Source organism: Thunnus thynnus, chromosome 19, assembly GCF_963924715.1.
Source record: "Thunnus thynnus chromosome 19, fThuThy2.1, whole genome shotgun sequence".
Lineage (NCBI taxonomy): Eukaryota > Metazoa > Chordata > Actinopteri > Scombriformes > Scombridae > Thunnus > Thunnus thynnus.
Window position 1 is genome coordinate 21,590,364 of NC_089535.1, and position 21,107 is coordinate 21,611,470.

The window sequence follows — 21,107 nt, forward strand, 5'->3', positions numbered from 1 at the left end:
GGACCAGTGTGTAAGATGTAGGGGGATCTACAGGCAGAAATATTGGCAGAAATGGAATATAAAATTGATAAGTATGTTTTAATTAGTGTATAATCACCTGAAAATAAGAGATGTGTTTTCGTTACCTTAGAATGAGCCCTTTATATCTACACTGGGAGCAGGCCCTCTTCCACAAAGCCCTTTTTTTTTTTTCATGGCCACCATACACACCACTAAATCCTACACACTGGACCATTAAAAAAGAAAAAAAAAGCACTAGCAGCACCAGCTCAACTTCAACACAACTATCTGACTCTACTGTGACAAAATAATCTCAACTCAAAGACACTAACTTTTTGTCTCACAAAAAATAACCTCATTGACAGATAGACAGTAAATTATGTTATTCAGTTTGTAATGTAGCTATAATAAAAATCCAAACTGTTATGTAGCTTAATAAAATAAATCATGATTTAGTAAACTGATCTGTTCATTTTAAAACATTTATATTTATGTAAATGTGGTGATATCTGTACATATAGAGCCCCAGAGGCAGCGCTGATGTTCTGTCCAGTAAAAGCATGAAGCTTCACTTTACATTCAGACAAACTAATGTGGCAGCTACAAGTGTTATATTTCATCTGTGAGACCAACATTTATCTTCCAAAAGGAATCATATCATATAACAAAATGCTGCAGAGACATTAGAGCCAGCGGTAAATCACCAAATACAATGGACGTTGACCAGACATACTAGGCACCACTCAGTCTAGACACGAACCTGAAAATCGCTGCCATCACTTCTGGTAGGTGCGAAATGCATTCTGGGATACTTGGCTGTCCCAAGTCCATACGGTCAACTCCTGATGTATCCTTGATAAAAAAGAAGCAAGTACACATCTGGCCATTTAGACTGTACTCGGCTGGATGTGGACTTTGAATTGGAACAAGAACATAAGTACAGACAAAAACACAAATTGAGAGAGGTCTCTTGGTTCCTCTTGATCAGAGTTTTCCCCTGAAGGAGATGGGAGGGAGATGAGGTCAGACTAAATGATGCAATTCTGAGAAACAAGAAATCAGAACCACTTTAGTTCCATATTCATCTGTGAGGATGAGGTAAACAAAACCCAGTAGTTCAAGATAACTGACAACCTACCACCTCAGGAGTTTACATCAAGCTGATCATCATCAGCCTGTGTGTACAGTTCTTCCGTTGAGTCACTGAGGCTGATGTGTAGAGGTGATTTTTTTGAGTTAAAACATTAATTTCAGTCCGGTCCAGAATACCAAGTGAACATTTTAAAATATATGTCTCATTACTCTTCTCTGGCTAATGTGTGCAAAATGTGGTTGATAACAGTGTTGGTCGTTCTTTGAGGCTGCAGGTGCACCAGTAAAAAAAAAAATTATGCTGTTTTATTTAACTTCTCAGTGTTCCTCTTCTTTTGTCGATAAACTCCAAGGTTTTGCATGGATTTCCTTCCTTCACTCCTGCTTTTTTATCTCTTTCATTTTCAACTGCCCATATGGGCTCCTGGCCCTAAACTGAGTCCTATCAACCTAATTCTTGCAAGTCACCCATGTTACAGGTTTTTTTTTTTGATTGCTTAAGCACTATCTTTGAAACTAAAGGCTTTTTTTGCGAAACTCTACACACCAGTGGTGGCTGGTCACTCAAAAAATTGGGGAGGACAGAAGGAAAACCAACATGGAATCTTACAACGAACCACATCACACTATATCATTGTCTCTATCTGATGAAATCGGAGTGGTGGGGGGTAATTTTATATGCCAATAAAAGAATTTGCTTTCAAAAACAAAAACCCCTGAGTGGTGAAAAGACTGCTTCTTTAAAGACATTTAGCATATACATATTGTTTCTAAACATAGAGGTGTTCATTTTAGCTGCAGCGTGGTTCACAATGTGTCATTTTACCAACAAATTTAAATTCAAATTAATAGTATTGTTCTATTGTGACAACAGATGTATGTTCTCATCAAAAACAGACAACTTAGCAAATGATTTACACGTGTTTCCTATGTATTTTCTTGGTATACTGGAATATACAAAGTACCACAAAATATAATGTGATACAGGTACAGATCAGTGCTGAATACTAGAAAGACTGAACACTAAAAACATTCACAGATCTAAAAGTGCAGGTTCACATCAAAAAGTATACACTCTTATCTATATGCACAACATACAAAATATAGTCTATAAAGCTGACATGTTAACACTTGTTATTCTAGTTACTTTAAGCTTATTACTCAATATACGACTCAGCTTAAAAACCAACTGAAGAAATTGTCACCAGTAAGCAGCTAGACCTCCTGCACACTCATTCACTAATCACACAACATCAACAGGTGACTGAACAACCTCTCAGTTAAACACTGGATCAATTCCACTGTAACTTCAACAAGCAAACTACCCACAACACATTACATGATCTCTCCTGCATTCTTGTTAAGGAGATAAATTCACACAACAGCCACAGAAACATTTAACCATCAGAGATGAAATTAGCGACCAAAGAGACAGAGAGAGAGTAGCTGTATCTGACTCATGTTATCCGACATCTTCCTCTTTCTATCATGGAGATGAAGTCATAATGTCATAACGTCCATTTGTTGCTGTTGGTCAACTTGTTTGTTAGTTAACAGAACTTTGTGGCTGCTAGTTAACCAGTCTGATATCATTAGCAACAATGTCAAACAAGCTAACTCTCCTGGTTGTTTCTCCAGTTGCTTCTCTCTCCAGCCTCCCCAGCAGCGTCCTGTCGCTGCTGCGCTGCACAGTCCAAATCCTTTCTCCCGTTAGCTTAACAACAGTCCTTAACAGTCCTTCCATGGATGTATAAAGAGTCTTTCAGGGCTGCTACAACAAGCTAACTGTTGCGTTGGCTAATGCAAGGAGCTATCTACTGCTCGTTATCTACAGTTGCTACTCTGCCTTACAGTGGAGAGAATTGAAGACAAAATCTGGAAACTGTAATTGGACCAACATGACGTCAATGTTGCATTCTGGTTGTTGATTGGCCAGGGAGGATGTCCTCCCTTGGAGCATCATTTTACACGTCTTGGCCAATGATAGATAAGCATAAAAAAAAAAGTTCATTAAATCAATGTAAGAGATCCCGCCCTGCAGAGGACAGCAGGCACCCATCCTCCTCTGCCCCCCTCTGTTTTGAAAACAAAAACATTTGTGTTAGAAAAATAGAACAGAAAAAAATTAGGTTAAATCTCACCTTCTTTGTGAGTCCATAAGGCTTTATCACATGTGATGTTGTCTTGAGCTAGGCAGCATGTAAAAGTATTGCCTGGAGTGCCGCATCCAGGCCTTACATGACCCCTGATCGAGGTCTCCACAAGCCTCCTTCCAATGCCATGCGGAGAAGAATTCTTCAATAGGACTGAAGAACAAAGAGTATTGGGGGAGATTGAGTGCGATGAAAAGTGGGTGACTTGTGCACCAATTGCGGACCAAAGCAGCCCAGTGGAAACTAATATTGTCCCAGATGATATCGTATCTGGGCTGCTCTGGCTCCTGGTCATTAGGAATTCGTCTGTTGCGGAGGGTGTCCAGAAATGTGATAATGTGTGCCATGCAGCATGATGGTGAAGGACGCCGTTTTGACTAATACCACCACGTTCTCCTGGGATGTTGATGATGGCACAGTGTCCAATGATATTTCTGCTGCGGCCCCTTGTTTTTGCAAGTTTGAAACCTGCCTCGTCCACATATATTAGTTCATGATGCATCTGCTTCTAGCTCCATGAGTCTCTGAAAGAGACAAGACAAAATAATGTAGCACAGTATGAAAAGACTGGGCTCAGTCAATATGATGTAGCAAAATACACTTCCAGATCAAGTAGCAATGATGGGATTGTATAGCTTACCTGCACATATCTCAGTCATTTTACACAGTCTGAGTTTCTTTCGAAAGGACTCTGTACAGCTGCTTTGTCCTAATTCTGTAGCATTTCAGTAGACGAGACAGTGCAGAGAGACTCACTCTGTTGACCTTTTGGAATAAGGTGTTATCTGCCATTATGTGGTCCTGCAGTTCCCTGAGTCTGATGCAGTTATTTGCAGTGACCATATTTACAATGTGGGTCTCCTGCTCTGGGATGAACAGTTGACCTCTTCCACCAGATACTGGTTTTCTTGCAGTTCTGTAAAAACATTTGAATGGTTTCAGTGATAGATCCTTCTCATTATGAAAGTAAATATTACCGTACCAGTAAGAGTACAGCACCTACAGTTACTTACCAGTTCTCATTTCGAAATATCCAGATAATACCTGCAACAGTATAGCAGCTCAGATTTGGTTCAACCTGCCACCCCGCCTCCCTCATGCTCATCCCATGGTTGACAACATGGTCAACCACAGTCGCTCTGATTTCCTAAATTATTGTGTCCGACTCCCCTTCCTCTTCCCCATCCTCACCGTCTCCCCAGTCCTACTTCACCTCCTCCATCTAATCCTCTTACTTCTTCACCTCCTCATCCACCTCTATTCCTCACCCCCGCTTACTCTTTGTCTGATATTGGCCTCCAATGTTGTCCAAACCAAATGTTTACCTGTGGCCTATTTATAATGCTCAAGCTCTGATTTGTAAGTGAACTCATTATCTGAAAGTATTTTCACGTGTCAATGTGGAAAGGCAATTGGCAAAATAGTGTAGCAATGTAGAGAACAATGTTTACAGTTTTGCTAGAAGTGTGTTAATAAATTGCAAACTGAGTGTAAAGTAGTGAGTTGTGTTTACAGTTTTGCAAAAATTGTTATAAAATTACAAACTAAGTGTAAAGCAGGGAATGTGCATTCAGTTTGGTGCACTTGGTAAATGCATTGGCAACAAGTGTTAATGGTTTCAAAGGCAGTGCTTCAAGAATCACTGTTAGTGTTTCAGCATTCAGAAAAAAAAAAAACTGTAATATCATTGTCTGACAAAAGGTGACATTTTTGTTGTTTTCACTCAGTACCAGAGTATCTGTATAAAACATTGTTTTTGTTCATTTTAATAAAGCAATATTAAATGGGTATACAATTAGGGTTTATCTGTATTCCAAATTTCTAATTGCTTAAAAGACGGTTAGCATACAGATTATCCAAAACCTGTTACTTCCTCAGATTTTACTCTTTAGTTGCTTTAAATTTTCAAGATCAACTTCAAGAAACCTGAAACCTACTTTATCATTGTGTTGGATTGCATTTGAAAAGGCTGCAGTGCATTACTACACAACAATAATGTGGCTTTGATTGAAAAAAAAATGAAAGCAGACATGATCACTGTGAGCAAGTTTTAGTCTCTGCAAGATGATTTTTATCATGTACTGAAATGAACTGACACACTGAAACACTAGCTGCCTGTAAGGTAAAAGTTAAAGATGTATAGTATGCTTTGAAAGAAAAGACCATGTTGTCCTTACCATCTGAGTCATTTGACAGGCAGTTTGGGGTCAAATGACCCCCTAACTCTACCCAAAACTGTCGTGACTCAGTCCTATCCTCTCAGACCTACACTAACCTTTAAGATTCCCTCCAGGCATATTTTAGGATATATAAAAATCCTCCTAGGAATAATTCATTGTGTTACATTGTGTAACATCTGCCCCTTCTCCCTCATTGAAAAATTCAGGATTTATGATTTATGATTGAGCACCTATTTGCTCTATGGGATAACTATTCTGTAGCTGACACTGACTTCCTTTGTGAAGGGAGACATGGCTTACAGGCATTTATAGAAGCTTTTTTTTCAAGTGGCAAAAGTAGAGGATATTGCATTGAAAGGATTTAGTATAGGTTAAAGCAGTCAGATTCTCAGCCTAAATCCAGGTCATCTTCTTTACTTTTTAAGCAACACTACCATCTGCTGTTGTCATAGTGAGAGCGCACCTTATTTCACATGACAAGAGTTAACTTTCCATTTATATTTGCATTTATAATCACACCAAGTAAATGTTAAACCTGTTTTCACTTGTAGTTTTTAATATAATACAGTTGGAGATTATCATGGATATATGATAAGTATCATAGTCCAAATGAATCCTTTAGCTCACTGGATGTTTGTCCCACCCCCTCTCTAGTGAGTACATTATTATGCCAGGATGAGGGCTCTCAGTGATCCCTTTACAGTCTTTCTTAGTGACAACAGAGGACTCATTAAATTTCCCTTTATTCATGCATGTTCACACCCATGAGGAACGAATGCAATTACCACATGTAATGTGACATCCATATTGGTCTGTTAAAACTTAACAGAATAATACTGCGTCTGAAGTTTGTTGGTGGTGGTTCGGTGTTGCACAGGTCTACTGTCCACCTTTTTTTCAGGACCACCAAACAAGGTCTGTTGAAGCACATAGGGGTACTTTTGTACTTAAAAGACATAGCTACTGAAGGCTCCTATAAGTTTCATCTGAACTGTTTTACACAGAGCGAGGAGTGTAGATTTTGTCGCTCATCACTCACATTGAAATTGCTTTAGGAGGGATCTCTTTGCGGCCAGTGTGGACAAGGAAAACAATTACAGCAAACAATAATCCTTTCACTGTATATATGGGAGTGTAAGTATTAAGATACACGGTGTGGTAAGATACACTTTTGTGAATCTATTTTTTCATGTTGATCCTGAATGCACATATTCTCTCTGTCTCTCTCCATGGTCCTGAAACATCCAAACTTAGCCACTGTGATGTGTCTCTTTCCATGGTTTTGTAACCAATCCCAGATTGTCTCTGTCCAAGGTGCTGAAACATCCAAACTCTTTGTCCCAAATCACTCCCTCATTCAATAATCAACCACCCATGTCACTACCTATTTTGGGCATATGTTGTCTTACTAATCTAGACATGTTCCAACTTTGTTATCGATATGTTTCAAGCATTTGAAACAGGCGGTATTCATGTTCAAAAAGACTGTTGGAATACCATAAAGTCAATTTGGGGTTAATTCTGCAAAATACTTTTATTTATCTATTAATCTATTAATATAAACTGGAGAAATGGCATCTGTTTAATCATATATTTTCTACATAAAATGGAGCATCGCCCTGTTTCTTACACCTTCGTGGCTGTAAGCTGTCAAATAGTTAACTGATTCAAGAATTACATCCCATAAGGAAACCTTTACAAGAAACAAAGACAGCCATTTGAATCACAAATAACTCATTGCATTGTTGGCAGAGACGTTTTGTGCTTGAAAGCTTTCAAACATAACAGAACAACAAACAAAAATTGTTTAAATTCACCAGAAGGGACAGCGAGGAAGAAAATAATAATGTTCTCTCATTATCTCCCGAAAACATGGGGGGGGAAGGGATTCATGTCACAATTAGTTTGAAGTCCATTTCATAATTACTGGAAGGAGCCCAGTGCCTGCTAGGCATACAGACAAATGTATTAAAAAAATCTATAAATAAGCATATACTGTATATTGAGTAGGTAAGAATATATTTAATCCATGTGTTGACAAAGGCACTGTTCAAATAATTATGTGGCAGTTGGATGTTTTCATTGTCAGGAGCTTACAGTTTCAGTGAAGAGTAAAATATTTATATCATCAAGTTTAAATTTCATTTTAACACTTATTCCTCAAAACAAAAGCAATGCATCAACAATGCCTTTACAAAATTACATTTTGGTGCCGGGCTCCTGGGTACATATTCTCCCCCTTCATTCCAGCCATCACAGGTCAGTTTCACTTTCAATTTCCTTCATCTTCCTTTTCTCTTCCTCTCCTTTTCTACTGGTTCTGTCTGTTTGTATGGTGTTCTTCTGGTAGATTCCGTAGCTTCTCAGCAGCCTAAAAATACAGGAACACAGCAATGCCAAGCTTTTATACAGTTTTAACAGCTCACAAGTTTAATCTATCCAACTACTTTATGATCAGTTTACCACTGTTAATCTATCCCTGCTCACTTAATAAGAAGCTCTGGAAAAAAAACATTAACTTGATGCAGGCTAAATGTGCCAAACAAACAGTCATCAGTATGAAAAGAATAGTACAATTACACTGTGAAAATATTTTAGTATCTACAGTAAGTTGCCAGACCCTACATGTTAAACTCAGGCTAAATTGGGTTTAGACATGTGCATGTTATATTATTCACCTGTTCAGGGGTGAGGTCTCTCTGCTCCTGAGCAAGCATCTCATAACCCACCATAAACTTTTTCACTGTTGCTGATCGCAGCAGAGGAGGGTAGTAGTGAGCATGCAGCTGCCAGTGGGAGTTGTCTTCCTTTAAATGGGGGCCAGTAGGGGCTCCTGAATAAAAAGATGGGGAAATTAGTCTGGGCACACAGGACTGGTTTTACTCATAGTTAAACAGAGATCAATCAGAGGATTTATTTACACTGATGGCTGGTTGATCCTCTAGATAAGTTGAGAGCTCTACAGCCTTGAGGAGGCGTTTAAGAATCCTTGAAATCAAAGATGTATTTGTGTATTACTATGGCATTCATTTCAGCAGGTGCTTTTGTCCAATCCTACACATGGCAGGATGTTCTTTATTTTCTCTCTACACACACATAAATAGAATGATAGCACAATCAAGCACTAAAGGCTAATTAAGAATATTCATAGCCAGGACACAACAAGCCCATTTATCTCTCTGCCATCCACGCAGCATGAACAAGGCCCTCTGCTCATTAAGTCCTTTAAGCTGTAGACTAGACAGCCCCCCATCAGTTAGCTAACAAGGTAAATTAAAGAAGCAGCCAGTGTTGACTTTGCGGGCAATAGAGCAATAATCATACAAGTGTAATGAAATAGATATTTTATCATGATAATGTGTTTTTTGTGAGGAGGCACAGCGGGTCTATTCTTTCATATTGTTTGTTTTATATCACAGCCGCTGAAAAAAAAACCATTTTGTTTTGATTAGCTGGCAGGTGTCCATTGATGTCTAGTAACCAGATAGAATAGCCAGACACCACTGATGCAGGTGTTTGTTTGCCATTCTAAATTAATGCACCATATTAAACTTAACGTAATGACAGCAACAGTTTAGGCTTCAGTGGTTTGGTTAAAGAGCTTGGACTGTTTGTGGGGTTTAGTTTGTTTGTGAAAATTTGATAAACAGCCAAAGGGAGAACTGTTCAAATTTCTTTTACAGATTTTCACAACATCATCCTGAGAGGAGAAAAACAAGATTTCTGAAAAAATGTTCAATGCTATACCTCTTGTTCCCTGTACATTTTTTTGTGTTTGTTTTTGTGTACTTTCTTCTTTTGGAAATCAAAGGTCTAAGGATAGAGGGCATTGTATGTTGTACAGAATATAAAGCCATTTGAGAAAACATTGTGATAATACCCAGTAGCAGCAGCAGCAGGGCAAACAATGAGTGGAAATGTACCAAAATCTCACATAGGTGTTGAGATGTGGTCATCATTCAGTGCTACTTTTGCCATGTATGAAAGCATTTGCATTTATCATGTTTAATGTTATTCAGGTGTTTCCTTTCATTTGTTACTGTGTGCATGTGCAAGTTGACAAAATGTGTACATAACAGCATGAAAAATTGCATTATGGCACATGTCTGTAAATCACTGTATCTGGTTCTCAAAAGAGAGGCATCAACAAAGATACATTTCCAGTGATTTGTGACTGTATTTAATATTTAATTACCTTCTTTGTTACCTGTGTTGCTTTCTGATCTTAGTGGGAGGTAATGAGGTGATCAGGGAAGTAGAAACACAACTCTCTTACAAAAACAAAAAAGAAATAAGAATAAAAAAAGATCCTTGGAGACAGCTCCTGACAATAGGGGCTGATCAGACACAGACAGAGACGACAGGAGGGTGACATAAAGGAAACTAATGGTTGGGAAATGAATAAGGAAGAACAAAGAGAAGAGTGAAGAGTCCAGATAAGGAATGAATAGAGACGGATGCTCCTATTAGTAGACAATTACCCAGTTTTAAATTGTCTTTGAGTGTGTTAGCTCTGCATGTGTGCAAGCGTATGAGTGTGTGCGTATTTTAAAATTAACATGAAGTTGCAGATATTACTGGATAGGGGAGTGGGGTATACGTCTGTGTGGTAAATATTGTATATGTACTAATGAGGTAGAAGGAGAAGAGGTTGTTTTAAGGATTTTTAACAAGGTAACCAAACTTTTTTTGTGGAAAAAAACATGCCAGACACAATTTATTATTCCAAGCAGAGGATTTTTATAAATATGTCTCATGGGGATCTTTAAGTGTGTAGCCCTTTCTGTGTCCCTACATGCCTGCTTCTCTCTGTGTCCTCCTCCTTCATCCAGCCTCTTAATACTGTTTTTAATGTGTTGTGTGTTTTCCTCCTGAGGGAATAAGCGGGTAGCTTTATCTAATCCATGATTTCCCAGGTGACTTCAACACCATCCAACCAACTTCTCCCTCTCCACGCTGCCACTAATAAGCCTTGCCCTAAATAAAAGCTGGCTGTTTCTAAATGAGTTCAAATAAAGCACAAACACAGATGGGGAGATAACACAAGTCATTATGTGAGCCAGGTGTGTGTTTGTGTGTGTGTATGTGAATAAGAATTTTCCAAAATTAGGGCTGTCAGAGTGTGCAGTATGTGTGACAGACACAGTGTGCTAGCTAGCTCACTGAGAGCACATCCATTATAATCACAGCAGTCTCTTTGGCCTTAATCCCCCTTGATAAGGTTAAAATAACACCATTATTTTGGGACTCGTAAGTTCGTCTACCTCCAATTATAACAACAGTTGGAATTCTATCAAAAAGAACAATGGAAAACTATGGAAGCCTATAGGGGACTATATTAAAATGATAATGTAAACTTAAAAATGAAAATGTAATTCCACAATTTTCCACATATGTATGTGTTATTTGAGTAAACACTTGATACTTAAGTTCATAATATTTGAACTCTCGAAAAACAAACCAATATTGACTTTGCAGCTTTCTTTCTGTCTCTTTTCTTACGGCATCCTCATCATCTTCATCTCTCACTCTAATGACACCTTCCTCTCACTTCACTGCTGTCTTCACTGTTTTGACTAACCAGAAATAGGAAGGTGCTAATAAACCAAACTGTAATATTTCACAGATAATTAGGTAGGTAGATGTACTCTGAAAACTCAAAGAAGAGGAAAGAAGTGTGAAACAGGCATGTGTTTAATATTACCCCATTTTTTGGTGGTAGTTGGCAGTCAGTTCTTTCCAGTGCAACAAATTTGTTTGTTTGTTTATTTTTCAATTACGTAATCCTAATGTTGGAGGAGATAAAGGACTAATTTCAAAGTTCTAGTACCGTTTCAACAGATTTCTTACTTAAAACTCTTGGAAATGTATTTATCTTGCTGGCATGGTTTTTTCAAGGTAAACACAGCTTCAAAGTTCATTACTAGACTTAATAACTTGAAAGAGATTGTAATGTGAATAGGTGAACCTTCTGACTATGTGCTTATAACCTTCAACACATCACTGTAACATGAGCTTTAATCTTCATCTACAGTAAGAAATAAAACAGACTACAAGATTAAAGCCAAACCATGTAAGAGCCGTCGCCACAATCAACTGTTGCTGAGACTTCACTTCAAAGATTTGATATCTGACAGTTTTTTGTTTTTTTTTTAAGAAGAGACTGAGATGATGATTGTGTCCTTTCATCCTTTTCTCCACACTACAGTTTGGGTGGGAGTCTGTCATCTGTCCTTTAATAGTGGGCTGCCTTACTCTGAGCATCCTCCTGAAAAGAAAAAAAAAAAAGTTCTGGCCAACAGACTGACAGCAGCATGTCAGGGACCTAGGTGATAACTGTTCACCCAAGACACAGAGCTACTGTCTCTGAAATAGATCTGAGGCCTTTAGAAATTGGCTCTCTGAAACATTTAACATGGTTAAATTAGTTACTTCCTGACAACCTAGCTGTGGACTAAATTAAAGATTAATTTCACTCTCATTGTTAGTCTGGCTAATAAGGTCCATATGCACAAGTCATTGGCCTGAGGCTGCTCATGCAAGATGAAACAGATCACAGACAATCCATAATTCAGAATTATAGAATTGGAGGGGGGAAAAAAGAACTTGTTCACGAGGACAATAGCAACCTGTTTTTGAAAACAAATCTGGGCACCAACAGTGAAATGTTCCTCACTGATTTTCATTGTCTTGACTTTTTTCATCATAACTATTGAGCAGGTTTCTCCTCTTAATCAGTATTTGTCTTGCAGGTGGTGCTCATTGGGGTATGTTGATATAGTGTATCTGCTGACAGATGGCATTCATCGCATGTTAAACTTACCAACTTAAGTTCAGTTCATTCAAAACTAAGCTCTACCTACCTGACTACAGAAATTAATTTCTGTCAGAGAAACTGGCACTTTCTGTATACAAGTTGTCTTAAAAGTGCATCTACATCCATGCTGTAGTTTTTTATTCCCATATCTGACTCACTTTTGAATTTTTCATTTCAGACATTTACCTGTCATACTTATTCAGAATGATGTACAGCCAGTGAGTGGTGAGATTTCTTCTCTCTAAAACAACTCAGCAGGATGAAGCGGCTGCAGGGATTGAACCTGTAACCTTTATCTTGCACACAGATCACTCTGAGCGCTCAGCCGTGATGACACCGCTCTCCTTTCTGTCACACATCACTCATCGCATCGCTGCACTCTGCTAACCTTCATTCCAGGTTGTACCCACTGCAAGGTGTCCCTCTGACAGTCGCTCACAACAGGCTTTTCCCCTCATTGTTTGTTTCACTACAGATAAATATCAACCAAAGCACTGAGTTGAGCTTCTGATTCACAAGAGGAACAGCTGTCTAGACGGTTAACACCTCTACAAAGCTTATACTTTTGTACATTTGTGCAAACTGCTCTTTCACAGCAGGCCTGGCTGTGTTTGGAATACGATTCATACCCACATCATGACTGTTGGGATGCAAGTTCTTTCAAAATAGATTAATTTGGGGATTTTCTTGTCTGAAATCTATGCAAATGTATTTATCACTCTGCATGTTCTATCAAAATAATACGGTAATTTGGCGCTCGCTGCAGAGGTGTCAGTCTCTTGCCTTTTCTGTTGTTACTAGTTCTCTCATTTCCTCTAACAGGTGCGGAAAACAGGTGCAGGATCCAGACCCCAGACAGTCAATAAAATTTAGTAAAATGTTCAGGATGGGAAACTTCTGTATAATATAGATGAACATACAGCACAAAACCGGCCTACTGTAAAGGTATTTTTTACTTACAATGCTAAAATAAAAAGTCAGTCACGGAAATTATTGCCTGCAATTAACCTCCCTCTCACTCTCTCAATGACTTATCTTCACTCAAGTGATGCCCTTTAAGATCAGATTTTCTTTTAAATGTTGTGGGTTCAAAGGAAAATGCTGACACTACAGTCCCACTACAATCACTGTATAAGAATCTTTCAAGATAAGCTATTATGTCTTTGAAGCACTAAAAGCCAGTGTATGTGACTGATGTGAATTCTTGCTCTTTGGAGAGATGATTGTTCACTTGATACAGGACTGTTAACACCCATGGAGACAGAGACGCATTAGAAAGAATGATTTGGTGGCATACAGAACAGATGTGTGTGTATAAGCATGATAAGGTTGAAAAAAAAAAAATCTCTTGGAATAAACTTTTTCATCTTTAACAATTAAGATTAATTTACTGTAAAGCTAAAAATATGTGATAGTACTTTTCTAGTGATACATTTGTTTCTCAAGCTCAAACAACATGGTCACAACTTTTTTTCTTTTAACACCAGAGGTTGAGACAAAGGAAAAACATCCTCGCATTAGTCAAATTTTCTCTGGGGATATGAGTTATCTGTAGAAAAACAAAGTCCAAACAACACCTTGAAGGCAGAAACAGACAAATAAATTAAATTCAAACTAAATTGGGAAATTTTTACGGAAACTCTCACTCTTTGAAAAATAAGCAATTCAAACCACTGGGTTTTCTTAACACTGCTCTAATCAATGTTTTTTGTTAATAATAGATCTTGTATTAAGTGAAAGGAGACACCCTAGCAAAGCCACAGACAATCATCAACTAACCCTGATGCGTTTTACTGTCTTTAAACTCATTGTTTTGGTTTTATGGCCGCAACTTTATTGTTCTTTTTCACTCTCACCATCAGAGTCTCACCACAGATATTTCCCTAATAGAGCTAAAAAGAGTGGAAAGAAACACAACTCCACAAGAATGCTAATGCAGCCCAGTGTGTGCTGTCTTTCATTGTTATAATTACAGCTTGTTGTGCTACACCCAAGTGGCTAAATAATCTGTTAATGCAGGTTTTAGCAATTAAATTGCATTCATGTGTTAAAGTACAAAGTCATTTTAGAGTTTAAAGCCCCTGACTATTTAAAATGTTTACTGTTTCTGAACAACATCAAAAATTCATGAATTAATAAGCAAAAAAAAAGCAAAGAAAAGAATAATAAAAAAACATTTTATTTTATTGTTATTTATGCTCCAAAACTCATTAGGACTGTGTGGGTGTGGTTTAGTGCACGGAGGTACATGACATCATCTTTTCTGACTGAGTCCCATCCGTACAAACCAGTGAGAAAAGCACAGCTAGAAATCTCAAATGTGAAATTAGAAAAGCTGCCTCTGTTCTTTGACAGAGTTTATGTACTGCAGGAGCAAATCACTCACAACAAGACGTTAATTAAGAAAGTTTTCAGTGCCTTTAAGTACTGCTGTTACATAGTACAAATTTAATATCCTATAATTTCCTGGTGCCTGTTCAGTCAGTGTAGCTTTTCTAAAAAATGCTTCACTGCTTTCTCATTTAAACATCCAAATGAAGACACTTTTCTCTTGTCATCATGGAAGGCCCTTCCTGTCATGCTGTTAAACAGACAAGATAATACAGTTTTCTGTCACCCCATGCTACTTTAACTGATGGTAAAAGCTTGGAATTACACCACGAGTGCTCTTTAGCGGTAAGAACCCATGTTTTTCTCCCTGGTGACGTAAAAGAAAAAAACATTAAATATGCTGATGTGTCTGACACTGAGTGTCCATTGAAGTGGTAATAAGTGGGGGACATCAAAGCTTGGAGTTTTACTGCAGAGATGACTGGAATGCAACAAGAGTAGGGAACACACGCTGTGCCTTAACTTACATACGGTTCATCTTTCCTGTGACATTAAACAAGCTAATGGATATTCATATGGTGCTGCATGATATGAGCTTATATGAAATTATATCTGAGAGAAAAGAAGAGCACACTGACTAATTTGTAGCCTGCAAACACAAGAATGGAGGAGGATGTGTTGAGAACTTATGTTCTTTTTTTAAGTAAGGATACTGTGTGAAGACATGGAGTGAGGAGGGTGTGAAGATAAAGGTGAGATGTGGCATCTTTTCTGTTGCTTGGAGAGTGAGAAACAGAATAGATGCCAGGATATGAGACATATGGAGAAGTGGAGGTGGAAGTTCAGTTTATTAAAAGTCTGCGGGGTGTTGGGCTGTCGCAAGAACTTTGGGTAAAATGTGACAGCGTTTTAATGCTTGTCTCCCTTCCTTTATCGCTCATCATTCTTGTTTAATGCGATACAACAGTAGAAGTCTTTAAAATCCTGACTGAAAAGACACATATTTCATTGTGCAGATCACACTACAGATGAGCTCACTTGCCTTCAGACTACTGACTGTCAGTGGAGCTTGTTCATATATCACACCCACAAAGTGAATTAGCTCATGGCTGGTCTGATATGTGAACAGCCACCAGTTTGTCGCAGTAACCTTGTGTTCCAATCCACCAATCCATCCACAGATTGTCATGTATTTAGACTCAAATTATCTTTAATCTTTTCTACCATCTGTGCTTCGCCCCCTTCTGTCGCTCCACAGAAGAGACTTCAAACAGGTTATCACATTTATACCAAAGCTTTTTTTCACCCCCTTTCTAACCCTCCCACTCTCCCACTTTTTTGACTTACCGTGCCAGCCCATCGAGTAGGGAAATGAGACTTCAAACAGATTGTCATACTTGGTCAGCAGTTGCTTCATAATGTCAGCCAGACCTGATAAACACAAAGACGGGCAGGGGAGAGGGAATAAAGTGAGCAAACATGAGGAAGGTGGGTAAGAGAATGAATTGTTTGAGCATGTTTTATTCTGAATGACGTGAGGGAGCGGAGCTAGAGAGGCCATGTAAGACTAAAAATGGAAAAATAGTGCCTGAAAATTGAGAACATATAACCAAATAAGCTGTGAATTTAAAAGATTATACTGAGACAGATCTGAAAGACAAAAAAACAAAGTGCATAGTTACATGAATATACATACAATTATCTCTCTTACAATCAAGCCTGCACTGACAGAAAGCATCAGAAAATAACGATCAACAGCCATGATTAATAATTACTAAAAGTTTATGAAGTATAAAATGCATGTTTTTTTTATTAAATCACACCTGATATGTGATATTTTTGCAGCACAATCCAAATGAATTGGGTATTAGACATAGTACTATATACTCAATAGATAGAGTACTATACTGGTTATTTGAATTATAAATTAAATAAACACAAGACAATAATTTCAGTCATAAATCAAATAAAATCGTGCAAACAAAATAATCACTTGAAGTTGTCATAAGTTAACAAATCGCCAAACAAAATTCAGATTAAACATAGTTCTTTATTGTATGCTTCATTGTATTTAATTTTTATTTATTTTATTTAATATTTGTTTTATTTTAGAGCATAACATGCGGGGCATATATACATATAGCCTTCTCTTGTGCTTTTCTATTGGCACATCATTTTTCAGTATAGCTAGTAACAAATGGTAAAATGTTGGATCAGCTCTGTCCATTAACAGTTAATACAATACTGATTGATCAAAGTCTCGTTGGTGATTCAGTGAATAATTCTTAACATCCCTACGTCAGACACTAGCATCACTGCATCCACCTGTTGTTCTAATGGCTGCAGACAAACTACAGGCATAAAACAATAAACAGTTTGATGTGACTCTAAGCATCAAATCAGCTGACTGCAGGAGATGATTTTGATTTGTTATTCTGATGCTTCTCCCATGTTCAGTGTTCAGTGCCTCAGACGACACGGCCCATCATTTCTTATCTATGTGCCTTTGAATTCACACTCATATTACACAAGCTCAATCAGCTAAACAGACCGAACTGTCATCTCTTTCTCCACCAGCGTAGAGATGGCAGCATAATTCCTCCTCCAAATGAACCTTCTGTTAATTTATAGATGCTACGATGTTTGTCCTTGAAGGGGTACGGTGGGTAATCTCATCTGATCCCCTCGATCTTAAGAGAATTTGTTCTCTGACAACATCATCTGCCGGAGTCATTTAAACACCATGATGTTAGAAAAGAAGGGAACTGCATTAATTAAACAACTGATTCAACTATTACTAAAGATTTTTATGAAGTTTTATAAACTCTATTATTGGGAGGCCTAAAGGGAAAAAAAATTACATGCAATCACCATGAACCATAAACCATTTAATGAATTTCACATAAAGTTAGCTCACCAATTAACAATTATTAACATTTAAAAAATGGAGATTAGGGTGCATGTAATAACCCTCTCTCTCTCTCTCCCTGTGTTTCCTGTTCCTGTCTACACTGACTGTCAAATAAAAGGCAAAAAAAAAGCCAAAAAGAATATTGAGTGAGTTAGATAAACATTTGGATTAATTTGATTCATTTTTAGATGTAATATATTGATTTATTTTACATTTTCCATTGTGTTTTGAAGCTGAATTTCAGTACCATAAACTCCACCCCATGACCTGAAAGATTATGGTGTATCTTAAATGAAATGTTTGATTCTCCGGGAAGCTTGGCTGTGCTGTGACTGCACATGGACGATGATACACTGACACACACGAGGGGCCGTGGGTGGGAATTGAACCTGCGGGCTCCCCACCGAGCCATGTTAAACTCCTTTAAATTACCTTATCGCTCTCTCAGTCACTCGCTCTGTCGGAATCTTCACAAACACACTCACCCTCCCTCTCCTCCGCGGTCAGGTCATTGATCCTGAGGACATGTCGTCGTGGTAACAGCAGCAACTGATAGGGCCACGTTGCCCAGTATGGAACCACTGCCAGCCAATCAGAACTCTCCACCACCACACGCTCCTGAGAGGAGAGACACATTCCTAATGTTTTTGAACATGCAGGGAAGTAAAATTGTACGTGTGAGGTGTTTTATAGATGTTGTAATGGACAATAGTGAAACCAGAACATCCAGGCTCTGTTCCAGATATAGGAAAACATTGTTCAAATATCACATCAACATTTGTAATAATGCAAATTACAAGAAATCCAATCTTACAATTTAACCTGGTTAAACAGTATGATGTACAATAAAGTAATATTTATTCAATATTTCTGTTTTTTCAGTCCTGTCAGTTTCTTATCAGCTCCCTGCTTTCCCCATTACGCACAAGAGCTGGAGTCCTTGCTTGAGAAACTTATTTGGGCTTCTCCTGCATTTGTAAACTGCAACTTCTACCTCTCTTTCCATACTACAAGGTTGCCAGATAGCGTAGCTGACATTTAATCCCACGTTTATCCAGTTCTTGTCTGACTCGAAGATCATACTTGCGTCCTCTGCTCAATGTAGGAGACAGATCTTGAACAAAGTGGATCATCTGGTCTTGGATCTTAACTTCTTTGTCACCTTGTGCCTTTCGTATGTTGACTTTGGTCTGGTAGTTCCATAACTTCAGAACTATCATTTGGATATTTGGCTTTTACTAATACTGTGGCACTGTTCCAAATCCACTGAAGTTTTTTTCAATCCTAATGCCACCGATATCAGACTGACCAGATACTCGTTAAATTGTCTCGTACACTGAGGATTCAAATGTTGTTTTTTCTTTCTGAAGTATTCAAGCTGTTTTTCCAAAGAATTAGTTCTCTTTTCTTGTTAATCAATACGCACGCCTTGATTGTGCACGTCAGAGATAATAGATCCCCTTTTTCTTGTCAAGTGATTCAACTTTAGTTTCAACAGATTTCACTTTATGTTCAACTGATACCAGCATTGACAGTATTTTCTTTATGTTTAGCTGAATATTATTTAACTTTTCATTACTGTCCGTTGCATCTCCGTGTTGTTCTTTGTTCTCTTTGTCTCTAGCATGGTTGATTTGTTTATCTGCACTTCTTATAACTAACAAACACGTCAGAACTTTCAAATCTTTTACAATTATAAACTTGGACTTGCTTCAAGTTTATCTTCTCGCTTCCCACACAGATTAGTCTTATGGATCTCTATTATCACGCAGTTTAGGCACACTTTTCTGTTTTTTCAAAGGCTTTATCAAACACCATTTCCCATAAGCCCAAGGCCATTGCATGTTAAATGTCACCAGCTTCACAAAGTGACACCAGTCAAGTGGCAAATTTTGTAAACAGTGCTGTGTGGGAAAATTTTCATTGAAGCTGTAGTTATAAAAGCTAGTGCAATAGAGCTAGATGTGTTATTTTACCTTGACTGTGCAGAGACTGAACCACACAATAAATGTGCCATAAAACCAAAAACAATGAGCTAAAAGTGGCTCATAGGTGTCCTCTCAGTCAGTAAATGCTGCTGGTAGCTGTGTAACCTTGCCATATCATTGGCCCAAAGTAGGTTGTTTAGCTCGGCTGTCCACACAAATGCAGTAAATTCATTTCAGTATGTATATATTATATATATAGTATATATTTCACTGTGCAACTTGGCCAATTCGTGACAGATAAGCCCGAGACAATAAACAGCAGCACAGAAATATGCCGCAGGCACCCCGTCCATCATTCCTCCACCCAACACAACATAACACAAAGTCAAGGGGTTGCTTAACTATCCAGTTTCCGTTGTGTAAGGCTGAGCACAGGTACATCAAGTTAAACATACCCATGGTAAACCCACACAGGTGAGTTTAATTATTTTGCCTCATTAGATCTCTTTTGACCGTGCTTGGCTGTGACTCAGGGGGTAGAGCAGGTCGTTCACTAATCAGAAGGTTGGCAGTTCAATCCCCAACTCCTCCTGTCCACATGTCGAAGTGTCCTTGGGCAAGATAATGAACCCTAAATTGCTCCCAACAGTTGTGCCAGCATGTTGCATGATAGCTTGCCACCGTGAGTGTGTGTATGAATGGGTGAGTGAGCAGCAGAGAAAAACATTGTGATGCACTTTGGATAAAAGCACTATATGAATGCAGCTATTTACCATTTATATTTTGCTTTTTTATGCACCTGTTAGGGTGTGACTACAGCTTCATCATTATTATTGGGACATGTAATTTTAGCATAGCTCCATATGAGCAGAGGCATCATAAGCCAGAAGAGCCTTAAATATACTATATATGCTGGTAATTCCTGGGAGCACAACTCAACCGTGTGTTGATTTTGCATGTTTGACCTAAAGTTTCCTCCACGCATTCCACTCTTCCACCACGCCAACAGAATTTTCTTTTTATGTTTATGTTTATTTGCTGGCAATCTAGGGTTAAAGGTAAGTCTTTACTTACACCTGATTAACAGTAATCAGACACCAAGCTAGAGAGTGTTAGGGCATCCTTGTCCAGCAAGGCATTAGTGTATAATTAAGGGATCTACAGGGAATACTGTGGTGTTTAATAACTGTGGAGGAAAACACGGACTAATCTAGCAGTGTTCAGTTCTCTTAATGAACTGTACAAGCCGTATAGGATTCTACTCAGTGCCTAATGCAGTAACACTCTGAATATGCATCATCATGTGCATCCACAAGCATTTGTAATGTATTAGTGGAAACATTATGAGCAACATTTTAAGTTGTTATCTATTATTGATATGAGCCATTACTTCAACTTATTTTACACTTCATACTCCCCAACTATATTCTTCCTCCTCACTTTTTTTTTCTGGTCACGATTTTCAGCCTTCTTTCTTCAATCTTCCTTCTCAACCCTACTCACACTTCTTTTCCACTGCACTCCCCCTCTAACAGGATTATAAAGAAGCAGAATGAAGATAGAAAAATAAGTGAATGGGAACCAGGATGGAGAGGGAAGATTGAGGAGGCAGCGTGGGCGGAAGAGAGAGAGGGAGAGAGAGAGAGAGAGAGAGAGAGAGAGAGAGAGGGAGAGAGAGAGAGGGAGGAAGTGAAG

General features: G+C 38.3%; 1 protein-coding gene across 2 annotated transcripts in view; it reads right to left on the reverse strand.

Moving 5' to 3' along the window:
* Positions 1–6,940: 6,940 nt before the first annotated feature.
* The window catches only part of galt (galactose-1-phosphate uridylyltransferase), a 34,984-nt gene continuing 20,817 nt past the window's right edge, over positions 6,941–21,107 (reverse strand). Inside the window, exons 8-11 of one of the 2 annotated variants that reach the window (XM_067575370.1) lie at positions 17,970–18,102; positions 15,921–16,004; positions 8,104–8,258; positions 6,941–7,796 (exon numbers count right to left, since the gene is read on the reverse strand). In XM_067575370.1, coding sequence (XP_067431471.1) covers positions 7,737–7,796; positions 8,104–8,258; positions 15,921–16,004; positions 17,970–18,102 — 432 coding nt within the window. In that variant the 3' untranslated portion in view covers positions 6,941–7,736. Of the gene's footprint in view, positions 7,797–8,103; positions 8,259–11,524; positions 11,694–15,920; positions 16,005–17,969; positions 18,103–21,107 lie in introns of those variants that run through there. The other variant, XM_067575371.1, reaches the window with a different exon arrangement.